Source organism: Tachypleus tridentatus, chromosome 2 (genome assembly GCF_004210375.1).
Source record: "Tachypleus tridentatus isolate NWPU-2018 chromosome 2, ASM421037v1, whole genome shotgun sequence".
In the NCBI taxonomy this organism is placed as follows: Eukaryota; Metazoa; Arthropoda; class Merostomata; order Xiphosura; family Limulidae; genus Tachypleus; species Tachypleus tridentatus.
The window spans coordinates 78,113,848-78,135,454 of record NC_134826.1 but is presented as its reverse complement, the minus strand read 5'-3'; the positions used below and the strand labels follow the sequence as shown (position 1 = coordinate 78,135,454).

General features: G+C 30.3%; 1 protein-coding gene across 1 annotated transcript in view; it reads left to right on the top strand.

Moving 5' to 3' along the window:
* The window catches only part of LOC143245535 (PDZ domain-containing protein 8-like), a 174,182-nt gene that overhangs the window by 35,813 nt on the left and 116,762 nt on the right, over positions 1–21,607 (top strand). The window contains exon 6 of the mRNA XM_076491899.1: positions 5,080–5,256. Within this exon, the coding sequence (XP_076348014.1) occupies positions 5,080–5,256 (177 nt within the window). The remainder of the gene's footprint in view (positions 1–5,079; positions 5,257–21,607) is intronic.

The following is a 21,607-nucleotide window of genomic DNA, read 5'->3' as shown; positions in this document are numbered from 1 at the left end:
TACTTTTAATGTACTGAAAAATGTACTTATTTCATTCCTTATACAATTTAGCATACCTCAAATGATCATTACATATTCATATGTAATACAATTCATTAGTTATAATGCTCAACATATATTCTTGTGTTAGCCCTCTATGCAGATTTCATTCATATCATTTTGCTACATCTAAATACAAATGAATGACTTACTGTTTATCAAAGCATTTTACTATTACATAATTTCTTTTAAAATAGCAACGATTCACATTAACTTGACTGTATAGAACCTTAAAATTTATAGAACTTTTGTGGATTTTTACTTTTTCATCAGTGGACATTGAAATAAATTTCTATTTAATATGAAAAATCATTGTTTGTTAAGAAATACAAAGTTCATCATGTGGTTATACATACAAATAGGGTAGGCTATGTCAACATTTTATGGCAAAATTAGAAAGTTATGACCTTGTGTTTGCCTAAGACTAAAATGAATAACACTTTTGTTTCTACAAACCAGAAATTCTGTTTCTGTCTCTTTTGAAGCTTCATTTTTTTTATTTTTATTTTTTATATACATTTAAACTTAATATGTTTTCCAAAATGAATTTTCTTAAGTGTATATAATTGTTGTTGGGTTTCATGGGGCTCCAATTCTTTACAGTAGGTGTTTATGACTTGTTAGCAATAAATTTCACCAGTAAATGAACAGCACACAATTCACTCGTTCTAAAGTAATATATGTTCAAAACAAAGCAAATCTATGTACAGAAATTTGTTACACTATTTGTTATGACAGTTGTATCTGTAACTTTAAATAATTCTCATTTTTGTTCACACAAGTAAGTTCAATTGCTTTAGGATGCCCTTTGACAAGACAAGTTATTCTGCATTTGTTATTGCAATGCATGCTGTGATACTTTCACTTTAGAAATTATCATTATGTGCTATTTAAGTAATTTCACACTTGCATTCTTGCTTCGTATTTTTACACTTTTAATTTTATTAACTTAGTTTGTATTAACTGGGTCACACACACACACACACACACACACACACACACGTGTGTATATTTATTGTCTGATTGAGGTCTAAAATTTTCTACAACCTTTTGAATACTATGATTTAAAAATATTCACTTAATGCAACAAATAAGTTTCAGAAGGTTCAAGTAACCTCATATCAATTCACAATTAAAGTAAGCAACAAAAAATTCGTAAACAATTGAGTAAGCAAACCAGTGATAATTTCTTGTTTCAAATTGAAGTGATACAGTTAATGTATATATTACAATTGCAAAATTACTTTTAATTAGAAATCAAGTGATTATTTCAACAAAGATTAATTTCTGATATTGGGTGAAAGTTGTCTTTACATTTTGTATCAAATGTGAATTTTTATATAACAAAATCATAGAACACTGATTTGAAACTGATGATCTATCTATAGAGTGTAAGTGAAAGATAATACTTATGTTTCAAAACCTCTGAGAAAAATATCTTTGAAATAGTAACTTGATTTCTAATTGAAAGCTCTTGATTATGTTCATTTGTGTAAAATATTTGGAAGAATGACAAGTTTTAATGTACATAAAGTGAAGTTTTGAAAGATAGAGAAATGCATTTGTAGTTTATAGAAATGAAAGTTTTGCTCACACTAAACAAGTAGTAATATGGACATTATGTGCAATGGTTGTGTGAAAATTGATTCAGTAGTTTATAAACTAAGATGTTTATGTAGAAATTTTGTTAATAAATGTTTTAGTAAGCTATTATTATTATTTAGAATTTGTTGATTTTACTCGCATTTGTTTGAAATGTGAATATTCAGTTTACGGAGTCTAACTTAATAGACATAATGCAAGAATTGTACTCTTAACTGAAATGCCCCATCAAATATTATATATACATTTAGTGTTCTGTGTCACTATGTTTACTGACTTTTAAGTTCATTGTATATTACAATATAGAGTTGGTCAATTTGGAACTGACCCCTCACATGTAGCTGTCAATGATGTCAATATATGGTATTTGCAAACATCAACAAATATAGCAAGAACCTTTCACTATTATTAATAAAATATAAAGTCTGGTATACTGAGTGGGAATACACAAATAGTTATGGGTATTATTTGTGCAAAAATTAATTTCTTAACTACTGAATTATTTATATAAATTGTAATGAAGTTTTGTTAATTTTACTTACGTAATAGCACATTGATCTTTAATAAAATGTCAAAATGTAAGTTTTATATAAAAAAGATTGATTTATAGCATAATATTTCTGTAAAGTTAAAGATACTGTAAAAATTTTGGAATCCACATAAAGAAAATTTATTTGAAGTAATCACTTGATTTACAATTGAAGTCCTGTTTTGATCATATTCACTTGTGAAAAAGGTATTTAGAAAACTAATAAGGTTAAATGTAAATAAAATGGAGTATTGAAAGATACAGAATTAGAATTTCTAATCTGTGGAAATAAAAGCTTCACTTGTTATAGTTTTAGGCCAGTGTAATGTCATGAACTGATATTGGTATGTGTAAGTAATGTGTTGAATGAGCTCACACTTTTTGTATGAGTGAGTATGTGATGACATTTGTATTTCCTAATGAACAGTAATCTTGATGTCAGACAGAGGTTTATGTTGATGTCTATTGAAGAAGAAATTGCTTTAAAACCACAGTTATTGAATTTTAATTGTATGGTACTCCAAGTGAATGGTTTTTTATTCCTATTTTAAATAGTAAAATGATTGAATAAACACTATCAATCACTTAATATATTTAGTTGTAGCAAAATGCACTTCAGATAGAAATAGAAAGAACTGCTGTATGTTGTTAGTTTCAGGCAGTAAGCTCTCGACATAGATTTTTTATGGGTTATTGGATTTTAGCCATAAACCTTTAAACTAAACCTGATAAATAAGCATCATTTTCAGAATAAACAGAATTGCAAAATGTTAGTAAATGAGAAAAATATAAGATATCAAAAAGTGATTATAACACTATTTAACAAATGTTTACTTTTTCTTGTTCATGGGCAGAAAATGTTATTTCCCAATTGCTTAAAAAACTTATTTTTTTCTTCAAACTTTGCTTTTGTGACCTGGGGGTGTATAACAAAAACATGATGGGAGACTATATTTGGGGTTGATGCGTGAAAGTGATTTACATTGCAGCCGCAAATCCCAACAAACTACTCACTTCTAAGCATTTTTGTTCATTTTTGTATAACTTTAGTATAAATACATGTGAATCTTGATTCATATATTGTTTTATTCAGATCTTATGTAAATGAAAATGTGCAACTTTGCCTGTTTTTATTATCCAGATTACAAAAGCAAAGTTTGAAGGGAATAATGGCCATTTTTTGTACTTTTACAACATAAGCAGTTAAGAAATAACATATTATTCAGGAACAAAATTTGTGTTACATAGTGTAATTAGTACCTTAAATCATAAAACCATTAACTTTTCATTCATTATTTATAAAAACTTTAGATGTAATAAAATCCTTTCATGATTGATATTTATTGACTGTAGTACTTGCCTTGTTCAAATAATTGTTGATAAAAACTGTCATATGTAACAATATTTTGATACTTGTTTTGTTAAAATAATAATATGAATATAATTAAATGTAGACATTGGTAACAGATTCAGACGTTATATGATGAAATCATCATGGCAACCTAACAATGAGAATTTGAAATATGTATGCAATCTTATAGGACTCTGCCTTGTAACTTCATCTATTTGTAGCAATCTTAGTAGTACTACTTAGAGTAACAGACCTTCTGCATGAAACTTTAGTAATACCATCCATCTACAAAACTTTAGTTGAAAACTGTCATAATTACACCTAGATGTTCAAAATCAAATTCCCCTAGTAACATAATGCATTTATATAGTAGCAACATTTGCCTACAGTAGTAGTATCCATATACAGAACCGAAATATCAGCATCATCCTATAAATCTTAGTAGCACTGTTTATCTAAAGTAACAGGCTCTCTATGTGTAAAATGTTAACAACACAATCCATCTGTGGGATCTTAGTAATGTAACACTGCCAATCTGCAAAACCTATAGAAACTTCAATAATATCATCCACATATAGAACATTAGCACCATCTGCTTATATAGTATCAGGCCCTCTTATATTACTTCTCTCCAGGACACTAGCATGGTTCCACTTTGTGGAACTATGATGTAATAATAGTAATATTGTCTGTCTTCCATTTGTCACAGCAATGTGATCTATAATGTTACTTTGTAGAACTGTGACAGCATTGTCTGTAATATCTATGATATCATCATCTCTACTCCCTTCCACCATTGCCTAGTGTCAATAGGTGTATGTTGCTCTCTGGTGGTGTGGTATGTAGCAATCCTGATAAATATTGACATAGACAACTATGAAAGAACAAACACTAGAGCTTTGTCAGAAATAACAGAAAAAAAGTAATACTGAAAATGAAACTTGAAATGTGTGTAAGCTGGTATATTAATAAAATAATTACTAAAATAAGAGAATGGAAAACAACTAAAGGAATACTTACAAATAAAGGCTAATAAAATTAAAACAAGGCACAATAATTCATCAGCAGTAGCCAATCTATTCATTGAACAAAAAGAACAAAATAACTTGGAGAAATTTTGTAATCACAGTAATACATATACATTCTGAAAAATCAGAAAGTACAACCAAATGCAAAATAGTAACCCTGAAAGAAATATTTAATTTTGTTGATTATTATTCTGTCGTGTACTTTTTTTGTGCACATGTAAAGTACTTTTCGAATGTGCTTGTAATAAATTTAATTTTTATAAGGAGTTAAACTATAATGCATTTTAATAAAATATATTTAATGATAATGTAAAAACAATGAAATATATCAAGATATTTTGTATCAAGATTTATATAAAACTTAGACAGCAGAACTCTCAGTTTGGTTCAGAGAATGGATTAACACTAATTTTTTTTTCACATGTTTTTTAGGAAAATTTGTTTCTTTTCTTTTTTTACTGGTTACTGAGCACTAGAAGATTGAATATATTTATTGTTGTATATTTTCTTTTCTTTTATCTATTCAACAGGAAATAGACATTGCCTTTGAATTAGATTATAAAGGTGGCTTTCAGTTATCTTTAGATGTCGAGATGGTGCTGCGGCATTCAGCATTTCTTTCAGTTCAAATGACACATCTTAAAGGCTTGATGTGTCTTCAGTTGACTCGCTCTCCATATACCCATTGGTCTTGTTCATTTTTTGAAGTAAGTAATTTTCTTTTGTTATTTGGTTTATATTTGCTGTGTCTTCGGTAGCAACTATGGATCACAGGAAACATTTGCTCAGCAGCAGCACAAATATTAATGTTTTCTGGCTGCTAATTTCTTCTTTTGTTTGATCAAGCTTATATTTTGTGAAAACAATTTTATGATGTCTACTTTATGAAATTACTGGATTACTTTAGTGGAAATGTATCTTTTATTTACAAACAGAATTTTGAATCAGGTTTCAGGAATATATTTAAGAAACATGACAGAACACCAGTAATGTTTAGTGCACTCAAAACTAGTTGGTGTACTATATAATTATTTCTAGGTACAAGGAACTTTTATCAATAATAGTACATGTATTTAGAAAATGTGTAGGGCCTTATTTTTTGTATTCTTGTATTTAGTGTATGACTGTTATATATATTTTTAACATTTATATAATTGTGTATGATACGATATGTCATATATAAAAATCATACAACCAAGGGTGCTAGAAGTAAGGGTAGCTGTCCCCCTAAAATGCAGTTGTGTGAGCAAATGTAAACATGTTCACAGGGTATCATCTATCGACCAAAGTTCTGACTTTGTTTTGGTTATTATGTCCTTATCATTATATTTCTCCCTCAAATGAAAATGCTTCCAGTAAATTTGCATACAGAAACTAAATGGCTACCTTATACTTTGGCATTGTGCCTGTGAAAGATAGTATGCTATTAATAACTAAGCTATCTTTCATTTTAGACTATTATTTGATATTTACAAACATACCATTAGTGCCATAGTTATTTTAAAGAATCTATTTATCCCTCTGAAAACCAAAATGCATAACCTTATTGTTGTTGAAGTTTTAGAGGTTAAAGGTATTAGTGTTTCTTTCATTCTAACATATCACAACTTATTTGTAACGAACCAAGTATAACTAACATTTGGTAAATTGACAGTATTATCACTTACCAAATTAACTCTCTTCAAGGAATCTGAGAGTCTGAAATATCGTATCTTTTTGAACAGTTTTCCTGTATATGTAATTGGTAATATTATTCAGAATTACTTAAAAACACTGTACATTTATAAAATAAACATGTTGAAATTCAAAGAAATCATTTATTGTATTCTACCTTTTACTGCAAAACACGCACTAATAATTTTGAATTATAAAATTTATCCAGAAATAAAGTTAAGAACTGCTTTCAAACTGATATGTTATAAGTGTAATTATTTAACATTTTAAAGATAGGATTTTTTAAAATGCATCAATCTGATGTCATCTACAAATTTATATATTCAGGGTGTGACCTTGGCTATATGGGCTCTACAGTTTGTTGTTGGAGCTCATGAAACCAAGAGCATGTGCAAGATACAGAATATAATTGGTCAGCCATTCTTCATCATTTTGCTGGGAAACAAACCACTAGCTAAAATCCATAAACCATAAAAAAAAAGAAAAACTTAAAATCAAAATTACAATAAAATTATCTTTTTTTTAAATCTTAAAAACAGTAAAAATAATCTTATAAAATACATGACTGTAATTAGATAAAAAGGTAAAATTAAGAATTTTTAAGACTAGTTTATTTGAAAACTTAAACTTAAAAGATATATAAAAAATGTGATTTATAACTTGTCACTGAGTTAGACCAGTTTTGTTGAATTCCACTGCTCATGCATATACCTAGATTAGAAGTTTGCAGACTGAAGAAACATGACTAGGTTTCTTATAATGTAAATGTATATTATATATGTTTAGCTTGTCCACAAGTCTATGACTTAGCTCAAAAGAAAACTCAGTTGAAGCAAGTGTTTATTTTAAAATGACAGTTTAACTTATGAGAAAGCTTACTTAAAATATTTGTTTAATGGACAAATTCTTTGTTAGTCCATGTGAAAGTGTGGTTGTAAAGTATTATTTATTTTAGGTTCTTCACATCTTCTTTCTTAATAAAACATTTATATTTTGTAAAAGTTTTCCAAACAGTACTTCTGTTTCTATTTTCATATGTAGTTCTACTCAGTAATTATATAAAACTCCTCACATTTCTAGCAATCAACTTTTGGTCACAAGTAAAGATTGCTTACACAAACAGTAATATGTGAATCTGTGTAACCAAAGAATAAAAGAAAAACATCAACTTCTCATAACGTTTTCACTTTTCCTTTCTGTGATATTTACAGTATGTGCTCTATTTTCTTGTCTCTTTATGCAGGTTGTGTTCTTGCTTGTCTTATTCTGGTACATGCCTGGTAGGTTGGCTGAAAGTGGGGGCTGGTGCATATTTTGCTATAAATAGCAGTAACCTTTCAGATGGTACAATGTTTTTTTGCATGATAATCACACTATATTACTGGGATTATAGATCTTTTATTGGAAGGGCAATCAAGCTTCTACAGGTTTACACAGGTCATCACAAAGGTTTGGGAAAGAAGTCATGACTATTTATGTTCTTTTGTGTAAAAGTGGGTGTGGTGTTATTTCACCTCTTGGCAAATGCTATGGAGTTCATAGAAAAACTACTCCCCTTCTCCCATCATATTCAATGTGGGTACATGTGCTGACTGTCCTCTTCTTTTAAATTTTTTGTAGAAGAGGAAATTGGAACCTGTTGGTCCTGCAGTCATTAGTCTAACTCACATTTCCTTGATAGTATATACTCCTGATATCTGAGACCCTTCGATGATGAATACAGCACTCTTCTTAAAGTAATGACTCTAACATATTCAGATAATTGAAGTGCATGTGACACACAACACATAACACACTTAGCTCTTTAAGATGTTCCTTTTAATGGTGGCTTTTCTACTTCTAAATTGTCACTATTTCTGAGTTATCTTCCAATTATAGTTGATATTCTGATTTAGCACATATCACTTCTTTTTCTTAGTAAAGCTTTTCAATGTGGTTTTAAGTGAATTCAATTGGTTTATCAACAGTTTCTACAACTGTTCATTTAGCATAATAATTTTCCCTACTAATAGATCTTTTTTTTAAAAATTCACAACCCTGGTGGATTGGTTATTAAGTTATCAGTTTTGTTGCAGATTAAGTAATTAAGCTATTTCCTGTTTTTCCAGTTCAAGATCATGCAATTTTCTAATTGTGGATTGTTTCATTCTATCACTTTGGTATTTTAAGAATACATCATATCTTCATTTTGATTCTGATTTATTTTCTATTGAATATTAATAATCCATCCAATTTAATATTCTCCACAGTCAAGTCATTTTTCTCTGGTCCTGTGCAATAGTATACTTAATAGTCAAATTATCGGGTATAGTGTCACAAGTACTATATTGATGAATTTCCACTTATCTAACCTAGTACTGGTAGAGACTGTTCACAAGTCTTTAATGTGTTGCAGCAATTTTCAAACAATTGAACTTGCTTTTCCTGAGGGTAAATGTTTAGTCTCTTCCATTATATTTCTCAAATGAGGGGCTTTTGTTTGTTTGCTTAACTCGTTAAGGGCATCTGATTCTACTTTTGTCAATAAGTGTAACAATTAAGATACTTCTATATTTAACTGGACAAGTGTATATTGAATTTTGTTTTTAAAACTGAATGGTATAATGATTCTGTGCTCACATGGTAAGTAATTTTTAGCTAATTTTAAATAACCAATATCTTTTAGCTTTACTATCAGTTTCATTTAGTAATTGGTGTGAACAAGAACTAGGGTACACTACAGATAAAAGCTAACTCACTTTTCACATTGAATAACCAACTTCCTGGGATTTGTGTGTTTTAAAACTAAAATGGTTTTGGTATTATTATTGTTTTCACATAAATTTGTTATCTTATCTTTAATACCTGCATATATAACAAAGTTAGATGTTACTTAAAGTTACTGAATATATTCTAGAATTTGAATTACATACTCTGTTGAGACTGTTTATGCATTCTAACATAAATTCTTTAGTTAATTCTACATAACTATGCTGGTCATCAGATACAGCTAGGTAAGGTTTTTGTTACTTAGTATTAAACTATATGGATAGTTTAAAGGTAATGGTACAATTTTATACAGTTTAGCCATTCTATGTGTAGCATTTAGAGGTATTTCTTTGAACAATGTGAAAGTACTTCTGATTGTGGCTGTCTTCACATCAGCCCAAGTATAATACATATAAATCAGATCACTCTGAGTGTGAAATACAAATAACAGATTTGGAGGTAACCTCCTCTCTGTTGCATCCAGTATTTTCTCTAATTTACTACGAATTAAGAATTAAGAACTTAATTTTCTGTTGCAATTGTATATAACATTTCAAAATAAGCTAATTCTGCTCTACTACTTTCTACTGAAAATTCTAACTGTTGTAAATTATTCTGAACTCTGGCATTAAAAACTAGCATTTCTGCTCCTGTTTTGTGAACTTCTCTTTTCTTGTTTTGAGTGAAATAGTTAATTGGTAATATATACTAAAGTTATTGATACTCTGATTTATTCAACATGTTTTTTTAATTGTCTAATTTAACAAGTTCATTATAGTTGCCTGTTCACCTATTAAATGTATCATTTCTTGTTCACATTATTTAAAATTTAAGCTAGGTCCTCAATTATACTATATGTCAAATACTATTAGTTCTTCTCATAAATGTATCAATAATCTGATATATTGTAGAAATGAAATATCTCCAACAGTTATCCATTGATATCCTGTTAAATTGAAGTTATTTACTTCAACAAACAAGATTCATATCGTGTTTTCTATTGGGAATATTACTTACATTTTGTTCTGCTTTTATGTTGAAAGTAATATCATCATAACCGTGGTGTACCTGAAAATATATCTGCAACTGATTTCCATAACGTACATGTGCATACAGTTGCACATAAAATTAACCTAAAACTAAGTAATAACGTTATGTTTATAAAGATAAGATAAAATATGATAAGCGTTCTTATGACATTCAGTTTATTTACATTCTCTGTTTTTATGTGACTCTTTGGTGTGTGATGTAATATTTTTGGATCAAATTTTACTCCTTCAGTTCTGATGTTGTTTCTGGTTGCTCAGTTAATCAGATTATGGGACCTTAAGAGAGAATCATGTCATTGGTTCAACTGGTTGAGCAGCTGATTCTTCCAATGTTTTTTTCAAATATGATGTTTTTTTTTCTGATTAACCATCCTCTTTACATTTTGGTTTATCTTCTGATCCAGTCATTATCAAATTATCATCTGCTGGTATGGATTTTTCTTCAGGATTATCTATAAGTACTTTTGGCTTCTCTTTTTTTCCACTTTAACTTTTTGTGTCTCTTGTTTCATTTTGTTGTAAGGGTGTGATTGCCATTCCCTAACTTACTTTAGTCTATTTACATATACTAACTCTTTACTTCTGCCATATACTTCCTGAATATTATACTTCACCGAGTTGATTTATTACCCGAAATGTTTCCTAGTTAGTTAGTTTCCTAGTATTTCCTTTTGTAACATGAAGGATATACAACAAAAGCTTCTCTAATGATGTTTATATTACCTGTGTGGGCTTTCATTTCAACTTGTTTTTCTATTTGCTTTGCTGCTTTTGTTGTATTTCCTTTTGTAACATGAAGGATATACAACAAAAGCTTCTCTAATGATGTTTATATTACCTGTGTGGGCTTTCATTTCAACTTGTTTTTCTATTTGCTTTGCTGCTTTTGTTAGATGATTTTGTGTCATCTCAAAAGCTAATTGAATTTCTTTGATCATCTTAGCCTGATAATCTCCACTTAGAGCATAATTCATTCTCTGTGGTGTGAATATTTCCTGCATTGATAAAATTATATCTCTACTATGTAAAAGTGAAAATGAGCTTTTTTGTGTACATTCATTTTTAGCACTTCTGTAGGCTAATAATAATGGTATTTGTTCATCCCTCATCTTTTGATGTTGCTCACAATATTGTGAAGTCATGTCTAATAGTGTTTGACTGAATCTTTCAACCAGGCTGTTAACAGTGGGATGATAAGTTGTGGTTTCAATTTTGTTTTTTTCCAAGATTTGACAAATGTTTCTCATTAAATAAAAATTAATCAGCTTTCTGATCCTGTAGGCACATGGCTTCTGGATATCAAGTTAAGTAGCTTGCCACCACTAATACATACTTATTTTTTACATACAGTGTTAGAAGATGACCAAAAATATCCATAGACACTAACTGGAATGATGCAAAGTCATGTCTAATAGTGTTTGATTGAATCTCTCTACCAGGCTGTTAACAGTGGGATGATAAGTTGTGGCTTCAATTTTGTTTTTTTTCGAAGATTTGACAAATTTTTCTCACTAAATAAAAATTAATCAGCTTTCTGATCCTGTAGGCACATGGCTTCTGGATATCAAGTTAAGTAGCTTGCCACCACTAATACATAAATATTTTTCATGTACAGTGTTAGAAGATGACCAAACATATCCATAGACACTAACTGGAATGATGTAGTGTAGTTAAATTTGGCACTCTTTGTAAGAGGACCTTTCTCAAATGTGGTCGTCATTTTGTTTTTTGACATTCTATGCTTGATTTGCAATAACACTATGTAACAAAATTTTTACTTTTTTGTTGTTCCTGGGCAGAAAGTGTTATTTCCCAATTGCTATTACCTATGGAAAATGGAAAAGATCTATTTTTCTCTTCAAACTTTGCTTTTGTGACCTGGGTAATAAAATATTCAAATTTACCCATTTTCCAGAACATTACAGAGTAAATTCAGTGCTTGGTAGCTGATAGAGAATTTTCTCGAACTTACAAGAATATATATATATATATATATATATGTGTGTGTGCAGGGGCTCACCACTTTAGTTTAGTTCTAGCTGCCTAAGTGAACAAGAAGCTGCAAGCACTCTCCAGATGCCTTCTGCTATGTACGTGGCCAATTTATCAAGACAAGAGCAAAGAAGTACTCTGTGACAGCATCTGCTAAAATGTGTGAAGCGTACAAGGCATATTTTGGCATGCTTGCCAGGGATCAAGACAAACCCTGGGCACCTCATTTTACCTGCGAGCACTGCAAAAAAATTCTAGAAGATAAGACTGGACAATTCTTGCTTGCTTAAATAGTAAGATTTTATATTATACAAATTTTAGACCTTTTAAAATTTAAATATCTTTTAATTAATTTATTTTTTAATTTCCAGTAGTATAGAAAAAATATCACATATATAAAATAGTTTGCCTGAACCTCTCACACATTAGGCTTTACCAAGTTTCTCTGTTATCTTTGCCTTTGGGACAGCAGGGGCACTGCAGCACACTATGACAGGAAGCACTGGCTATAACAGACCGAGTTCTTTGTGGGGAGGCACAATGTCAAGTGTGAGCCACTAGTAGACCTTTGGAAGGTATCGTTCCCACCATTGCACATAAAATTGGGTCTTATGAAACAATTTGTCCCAGTTCTTGATAAGGAGTCTGCAGTCTTCAAGTACCTTTGAGACTTCTTCCCTAAGCTGTCTGAGGCAAGGGTCAAAGCTGGTGTCTTTGTTGGACCACAAATAAAGATGATCCTGAAGTGCAAAGAATTCCCCAAGAAGCTCTGTAGGAAGGAAAAAAAAGAGCCTGGGACAGCTTTGTCACAGTGGTTCGAGGCTTTTTGGGCAATCACAAAGCCAAAAATTTTATGTGGAACTGGTTGAGGCTCTGGTGAAGAATTACAGCAAAATTATCTGCAGGATGTCCCTGAAAGTCCATATCCTTGACCCTTATCTTGATAAATTCAAGGAGAACATGAGAGCATACTCAGAAGTGCAAGGTGAACACTTCCACCAAGATATACTGGGCTTTAAATGCTGCTACCAAGAAGTGTATAACAAAAACATGATGGGAGACTATATTTGGGGGCTGATATGTGAAAGTGATTTACATTAGTCACAAATCTTGAAAAACTACTCACTTCTAAACATTTTTGTTCATTTTTGTATAACTTTAGTATAAATACATGTAAATCTTGATTCATATGTTGTTTTATTCAGACCTTATGTAAAATGAAAATGTGCAAATTTGCCCGTATTTGCATAGAAAATAGATTGATTTCTAAATTTTATTATCCAGGTGACAAAAGCAAAGTTTGAAAGAAATAATGGTCATTTTCTGTTCTTTCACAACATTAGCAATTAAGAAATAACACATACTATCCAGGAACAAAATGTGTGTTACATAGTGTAATTTGAAATACCTTTTCTCATGTTGTGTTAGAAAAATGTTTCATTTATTTCCTGTATGTTTTTGTGAATGTGAGGTGTGCTGCAGATGGTGAGTTCTTATAATTTTATACTTTGAGGAATGGGAAGCAGCTATTTGAATTTTTCTCTCTAGTTTTTCTTGCTAACTCTTCTACATAAGATATTCTAGTCAAATATGTATTTAGCTTCTAGTTTTTTTTGTTTTAACATGTTTTGTCTTAATGCATTAACAACTGTATCTTCTTTCTGTTCTTTGATTGTATGATCTAAATCTCAATGAGTGTCACAGTTGTGTTTAATCCAGTTTTTACTTTCTTTATTGAGTTAATGACATGTTTCTCTTTATTTTCAACATCTTCTATCCTATTTCTACTCAATACATCTACATTAGAGTGTTTTCTACTTAGTTCTTGTCTAACCTCGAAGTCACAGGACTGTAATAATTAAGACTGTCTAGCTAATCTAGATGATGGGTGTCTTTTCAAGGGCATGACATATAACAACAATAAATGTTTCTATCTTACAGATGAAAACAGAATGTTTTAAAGTCATGTACTGCAGATAGAATTCCTGTTCCATTACTGAAAAATTAATTTCAATTTTTCCTAACTGTCAACTTTGATAAGATAGTGTTGCTTTCCATTCTTATTTGAGACAATGCAGCACCTATTACAAAATGTGAGGCATTTGTGCTTATAATAAATTTGTTAGTGAAATCTGAGTTACTTAAGACTGGAGATTTCAGTAACGTTTCTCTTAATATGTAAAAAACTTCATCTTTCATTTGTTCAGCTATATCTTTCTTTGTCAATTCTATTAAAGTTTTGGCTAATATTGTAAAATATTCAATAAATCTTCTGAGAAAAAGAAAAAAGAAAAAAAATACAAAATCTAAAAATGCAGGGATCTTTTTTTTTGACACTGGATGATTTTTACATACTTTCAATTTATTTAGATCAGATTTTACACTTTCTGTGGTTACCATGTGACAAGTATACTACTTTTTCTAAAAAAGTAGCATTTGATTGATTTAAGATTTAATTTAGATTTTGTACTGTTCTTTCATACAACATCTGTAAGAATGAAAAACATATACTTTTTTGTGTGACTTCTCATTGAGCATATAATACTGTTTGCATGTACCTGTCCCAGTCACATATTTTCTTTAGCATGGTTTTTAAAACTTCATTGATTCTCTTACAAAATTCATTACATTAAGAATTGTATGGGGTAGTAAAGAGTTGCTTAATGTTGACGAGCCTGCATGTCTTTTGCATCTATTTTAAAGTAAACTGAGTCCCTCTGTCACTCAGGACCTTTTACACAAAGCCAAATTTGCAGAAAATTTCCAGAAGGGTTTCTATTTTCAGCAGTGCTATGACTTTTGCATCAATGCCCACAGTCAACTTCTGTAAACACATAGTGGTTGCCCTTTTCAGATACAGGTGCTAGAGGTTTGATCAAGTTTATAGCTACTCTGCTGGATGGCTTTTTCTAGGAAAGGCATCCAACTGAGTGGCATCTTGGCTACTTTCATTCTAGATATTGGCATTTGGTAGATGTAATATGACATGCAGACTGTTCACATCTTCAAAGACTACTGGCTAATGGAAGTTGCTGGTGAGTTTGACTGTTATATTCTTTGCTTATACTTAACTGATGTTCTGTTGGGAGCATGTCTGTTTAACTTTTCTCGTAGAACAAACTTTATAGGACTGGTATAGCACCATGTTTTGACTTTCTATTCTGTAACTTCTCTTACTATTGGTCTTGTGCTCCACTATCTCTATGGCACTATCCCATAGTATTTACAGTAAAGGGTCTTTCTTTTGTGCTTCCTTCAGTTCCTATAAACGTCCATGCTATTTTTGAGACTTGCAAATGCTTGATGTTTTGCTTGTTTTTCTCTTCTTGAGCTCTGATGGTAACTACAGATGCTTAATGAGTCTTCTTTCTGTCTGGTCTTTTCAAACTTCTTCTGCCTGCTATATTTTCAATTACCAAGTCAAAAATAGGTACCTTCATACCCACAGCTTCAAGGTATTTCACACACAACCAAATGTTCACCTATATTTTTGCTATATATAACTATCTCACTGTTCCATCAATCAGCACATGCATATGTACTTTGCCTTTCATCTGGTCATCAGATATTAGACTAGTCCTCACTACTGCACCTTGTGTCTCATAAGACCTTCACTTTCTTGCCCAAAACATATTTACTGGTATATTGTGATTTGTTGCCACCTCTCAGTATTTGTCACATACTTCAATCACCACCAATATTGTTGATCCCTTTGTTGATTTCAGCTGACCATCAGTGTTGCACTGTATAATCATAGGAACAGCACTTCATATTTGTGGTGAAGGTGGCATTTTGCATTTTGTTTCTATTCTGTTTATTCTTGCAGTCACTCTCTTTTTTTTTTCTTTCTTTCTTGACAGCATCATCTATGTGGGTAGCTCCAGCTGCTTTACACTGAAATGTCTGTTGTTGCTTGTTGGTGACAGACTTGCACTTTTTTGCAAGATTTCTTTTTTAAGTTTATTTTTATTCTCTGTATATCCAGTATCACATCTTCTTTCTCAACTTGTATTCTTATTCACTCTATTTCCAATCTCATCTTTTTCATTTTTCTTTCACTTTTTGTGCTTTTATTCTTACAATTTCCTTTCAGTCTTTCTTCCTCTCTTCTTTGCCTGCATTCCTTTCAAGCTTCTTACTTCTTATACCTCTGTCCATTTATCATAAGATGTCAGTGTAGTTCAATAGTGTGATAGTTATCTCTGCACTGTTTTTTCTACTACTACTGCTACAGTTGTGCATATATAGGCTTACTTTTGCTGTTCATATATTCTACCAAAAATATCCAATAATTATTTACTGGAATTTACCCTCTCTTTGGGATTTTGTTTTTCTGAATGGTACACACTATACAGTATTCAAATTGCTGAATGTTTTACACAGTTGTAGAAAGAAAAACTGCTGTTAAATGTAAGAACAAGTGCAGTTGACACCATGGTGTACAAAAGTGTGTTATGCAAAGACTGGAGAATCTCTTGCTTTAGAGCTCTTGGGACTAGTGGCTACAGCAGTCATAGAACCATGACTTTGTTGTTAACCATAGTTCAGTATGTTTTGTTGCACTTGCTACTTACCTTTCAGTGTTATTCAGAGATCAAGTCTGTTGTTTTTTGGCCCCCTGCTAGTACAGCAGTATTCTCCAGATTTACAACGCTGAAATCAGGGGGTTCGATTCCCCTCTGTGGGCTGAGCAGATAGCTCGATGTGGCTTTGCTATAAGAAAAACACACTTTTGTTTTTTGAATGATAATTCCACCAAATGTATCGCACCCAAGTGGATTTAAGTAGTTCAGAGAACACCAGCTATGTGTATCATGAGAATAATCATGAGTTACTTAATGTAATTGGAAAACAGTTTTCTTACAAACAGATGTAGGGATTTATGATTTTCTCATTGTTTAATTCATAATAAAATTAATGCTTAGTTGTATATTCTGACCTGCTTCACTCTCTATTTTCAGTATACAAATATATTTCATTACATTTTGTTTTCAGACTTCACTTGTAATGGAATAACTGTATTCTGAAATGTTAAATAATATACCATTGTCATAGTAACCATGTTATGCCTGAAGTATGATATCTGTACTTGAGACATTTCAACCCATCATTGATGTGGTATTGGGAATGTATATGTGGTAAATTCATTTATAGGAATAGTGTTTAAGCATTTTAAAATTCAAATTTTTTATTACATAGTGTTTTAATAGACTGCCAAAATATAGGGGTGTATTTTTATTATATGTATTAGAATTTGGGTGTGAACCAATCCAAATTTAGTAATTGTGTGTGATATCAAAATGGTTTTTGAAAATTGTATTATAATTACACATATTATTAAAACATTGTAAGAAAGGTTTATTGATTGTAATTATCAAATACCCATTAAACCTTTTCCTTTTTGCATGTGGATACTGCCAAACAAATACAGTATTGAATTTTTATGCATATGATTATTTATTAGTCTTATTGTACACAGCAAAAATGTTTAGAGCCCTCAATCTTTAAAATATCAGATAAAATATTTGATTATTCATAGGGGCAGCAAGTAGCTTTACTTAATATCTTGTAAAATTTCCAGTAAAGATTATTTAAAGTAGTTTATAATATTTACTTAATATTACTTAATCAGGTGGGAGTCTGGTATGTTCTGGTAGTAAGAATGATCAACTTGTAATGTAATGGTCATGAGTTTTAATTTCAGTTACTGAACACACTTCTATGTTTTTTTTATTCAGACTGGTCACCAAAGTACAAAAATGCTTGGTTTACAAAATACTGGCTGACCCCATATCATTTGGAATTTATTGTTGTTATGGGAGGAATTACTTTATTAAGACAAGAAATTTTGTTACATCATCAACTTAGTCCTATTTTATAGTTTGTTTATACAGATAAAAATGATAATGGAAATAAAAATGTTCTTTACTTAAAAAAAAACATTATTAGACAAAATAGAACATTAAGATTTGGAAACTAGTCTAAGTACTTACTTTGAAAGTAAGTTATTTTTACATTATGAACTTTAGTAATTTACAAATAACAGGTGAGACAGTTATTACTTATATTAATGTGCTTTGACTGGGCATATCATTTATAAAGCATTAAATATTTTGTTATTAAGCATCTTTTTGTATATTGGTTGTCTATTATACTAGATACAGTTGTAGTCTAATAAGTTGTGTAAACTAGGTGCCTAAAGGTAGAAGTTGCAGAATAGAATTTGTTATTTAGTGTAGTTTATGTTAGCATAGGTAATAGTTGGTTAGAGAGGCAGGAAGTAGTTTATTGAAATGTCTGATCAATTGATACTTCAAACTATTGGTACTTACTTGGTAAGTATGGAATTAGAGGAAAAAACAAAAACAGACAGTTGTATGTTTCACAAATACTTTGTTTATTAGTGAATGTGGTTTTTCCACTAAGGATATAAGATGTAGACTTAAGTTATTTGTGAACAGGTTTATCTGTTTTTAAGTAAAGAACCATAAGTAACCTTTACATTCACTTTGAGACGTGGGAAGGGCGTAAGTTGGTTTGCAGCTTTAGAACTCTTTCAGGATTTATTTGAGACTTCTATTTATTTCTAAATCTAAAAGTTATAGTTAGTTTAGTTTTTCACTTATTTCACAGATATGTAAAACTTTTTAGTTTTTTTTTATGATTTAGAATAGTGTTTCTTTTCAATAATGTGGGATGCAAAGGTTGAATCCATATCTTTGAATTCAAGCTTATAAAATATACTTAAATTCTTGTTTCTATAGAATGCCCTGGTTGACATATGTATAAACTGTTGTAGTCTGGATATGTATTTTTTTATCTTGTCTAACTTGTCTATACAGTAGAAGGCTGGTCTTTAAATTTTTCATTCAGTATGTTAATGTTTATCAATGCAGCTTATCTTAAACCATATTTTGTTGTTGTTTGTCACAGTATGATAGTATATTGATTTCATGTTTTTGATTTTGAAACTACAATGTGTTAGTTAACTTACTTGTATAACCATTGTTGACAGTAATTTTTCATGTTATTTGTAATTGTTTCACAATCTTCAGATGAAAAGGGTATAGTAATAAGCCAGTGTAATGAACTATAGAATATGGCAAGTTTGCGAGATGTTGGATGTCTTGAAGAAGAATATATGATGGTGTCACTAAAGTCAGTTTTCTGAAAATTTTGAAGGAATGTATGCCACTATTTGTACCAGTATTTAATTCCAAGAAAATAATGTTTCTATTTTCACTAAATTTTATTGTAAATTTAATAAATTTGTTTTGAAAATTTAGAAGATTTACAATAGTATCAAGTTTTGATCCAAATTTGATTTTGGCAATTAGGTGTTCAAATAAGAATATAACCCTACTTTAACAGTTAATTGTAAGTATCATACAGTAAAAAGTTAAATGGAGCAACCATTGTTTTCTCGGCTCATTCTTGCACACTAACTATTTGACTAACTATTAGTCAAATTCATTATTAAGTGCTACCTCTACACCTGCTGCAAGATTTTCAGTCTTTAACATTTAACCTTAATTTGGGACTGTATTATAGGTTAGACTAATTTTTTTTGTTAACTTGGATTTTGAAACTTTACTACTTTAATGTGGAATATTAAATGGTAATCTACCACTGGACTATTTTTATATTTAGTCATGTTTTCTAGTTTTCTCATTACAGAAGGTACTGTGTATTAGCTGAGTTATATTTTCACATATGTTTCTTTCTGATAACTCAACTTCTACTAGGTTAGGATGCGAACACAGTTGAATGTGAACTATCTGTAGGTGTACACTTGCACTGTTCATAATGCTGTACCACTCAATTGATTTTACCTGCCACATCTGTATAGACTTTTTAATTCAACAAACAAATAACTCTATCAGACTTATTGTCATCTGTGATGATGTTCCCACTTATAAACTAGCACATATAAATATTTTCAAACAAACCTAACTTGGTTTAAATCTATAGTTTGTGTGAAGAAAAAAAAACCCTCTAGAGCTGTAAGAGAAATTCAAAATTGTAAGTTTTGAATAATACCAATATTGTTTCAGTTTATATCTGCCATATTTTCACCAGTATACCTGTGAATGAATGTAATTAAATTTTTGGTGGTTTAATGGGTAAAGAAAAAGTAAACTCTGAACAAGCCCAGAATTTGAAAACAATAACCTCTTTTTTAGATCAGAACTGCTTTAAATTTAATGACCAGATATATATAAACATAATTATTAATCAGCTGTAGAATCTCCATCCTCTTGTTTGCTTGCAGTAGTGTTCATGGATAATTTAGAAAAGAAATTGTTTAGTAATGAAAGTAGTACAAAGCATCAAATATTGGTACAGGTATTTTGATGGAGTGATTTGTCTTTGGACAAGCTCCAAATGTCAATGTGATAGTTTTATAACTCTTATTAATTCTGAAGCAAATTTATTAAATTTACAATGGAATTAGGTGAAAATGGAAACACTAATTTTTTGGATATAAATATTGGCATAAATAATGGCATACATTCTTTCAAAACTTCCAGAAAACTGACTTACAGTGACACCATCATACATGCTTCTGCATGATGTACAGTATCTTACAAACTTGCCATATTCCATAATTTGTTACATAGACATACCACTGTACCTGTGCTATCTGAAAATTGTGAAACTGAATTAAAAACAATAAAACTGTTGTATATGATGGTTTCACAGTTTGGTAAATTGACACATTGTAGTTTAAAAAATTAAAAGCTATCACCTTAAGATCAATATACCTATATACTATATTAAATGGCAACAAAAACAAAAGAAATGATTTAAGATAAGCTTCACTGGGAAAACTTCACACAAAATATATAATATTCTGAACAAAAAATCTACAGACAGGCTACTATACAAACAATTTAGATGAAATGTTATGCAACAACGAAGAGAAAATAAAAAAAGTACAGCAACAGTGGTGTTCACTAGTTAGGATGTCAAGACTGCAACAGTGTATATATAGGTAAAACAGGATGTCCAATGAAAACAAGCATTAAAGAACATTCTAGAAGCTCAACATTAAGGAAAATGGATTCAACTTTCTATCCCACCTCATTGAAATGAAACATCAATTTCATCCAGAAAAAACTGCAAAGTTTTATATATCTGTTGAAAAGGTAAACTATAAACAGTCTAGAAACTTTAGAAATAACTACAGGCTTAAAAACAAATCCTGAAAAAGTGAGAAAGGGCCAAATGAATTTCAGCCCTTCCCTCTTACCTCAAGGTGTATGTAAAGGTTACTTCTGGTTCTTTGACTAAACATATGTGTCTGTTGATAAACCATTTCATTCTTTCCCAGTAAAACCATAATCAGTAATAAATGAAATATTTATGAAATACATTTTGTTTTTTCTCTTTAATTATGGAATGCATAATCAAGAAAATAAGAAGTGGTTTGTTTTTGATTATGGGAGAGATTAAACCATGTGATCAAAAATGTTTAAATGTCCTGAAAATGAAAAGTTCCATTGAATATTCTATAAGAAATAATCCTACCTCTGTTTCTGTATCTTAGATTACCACAAATCTTCAGATATTAAAGGAAACTTTGTTTCTTTTA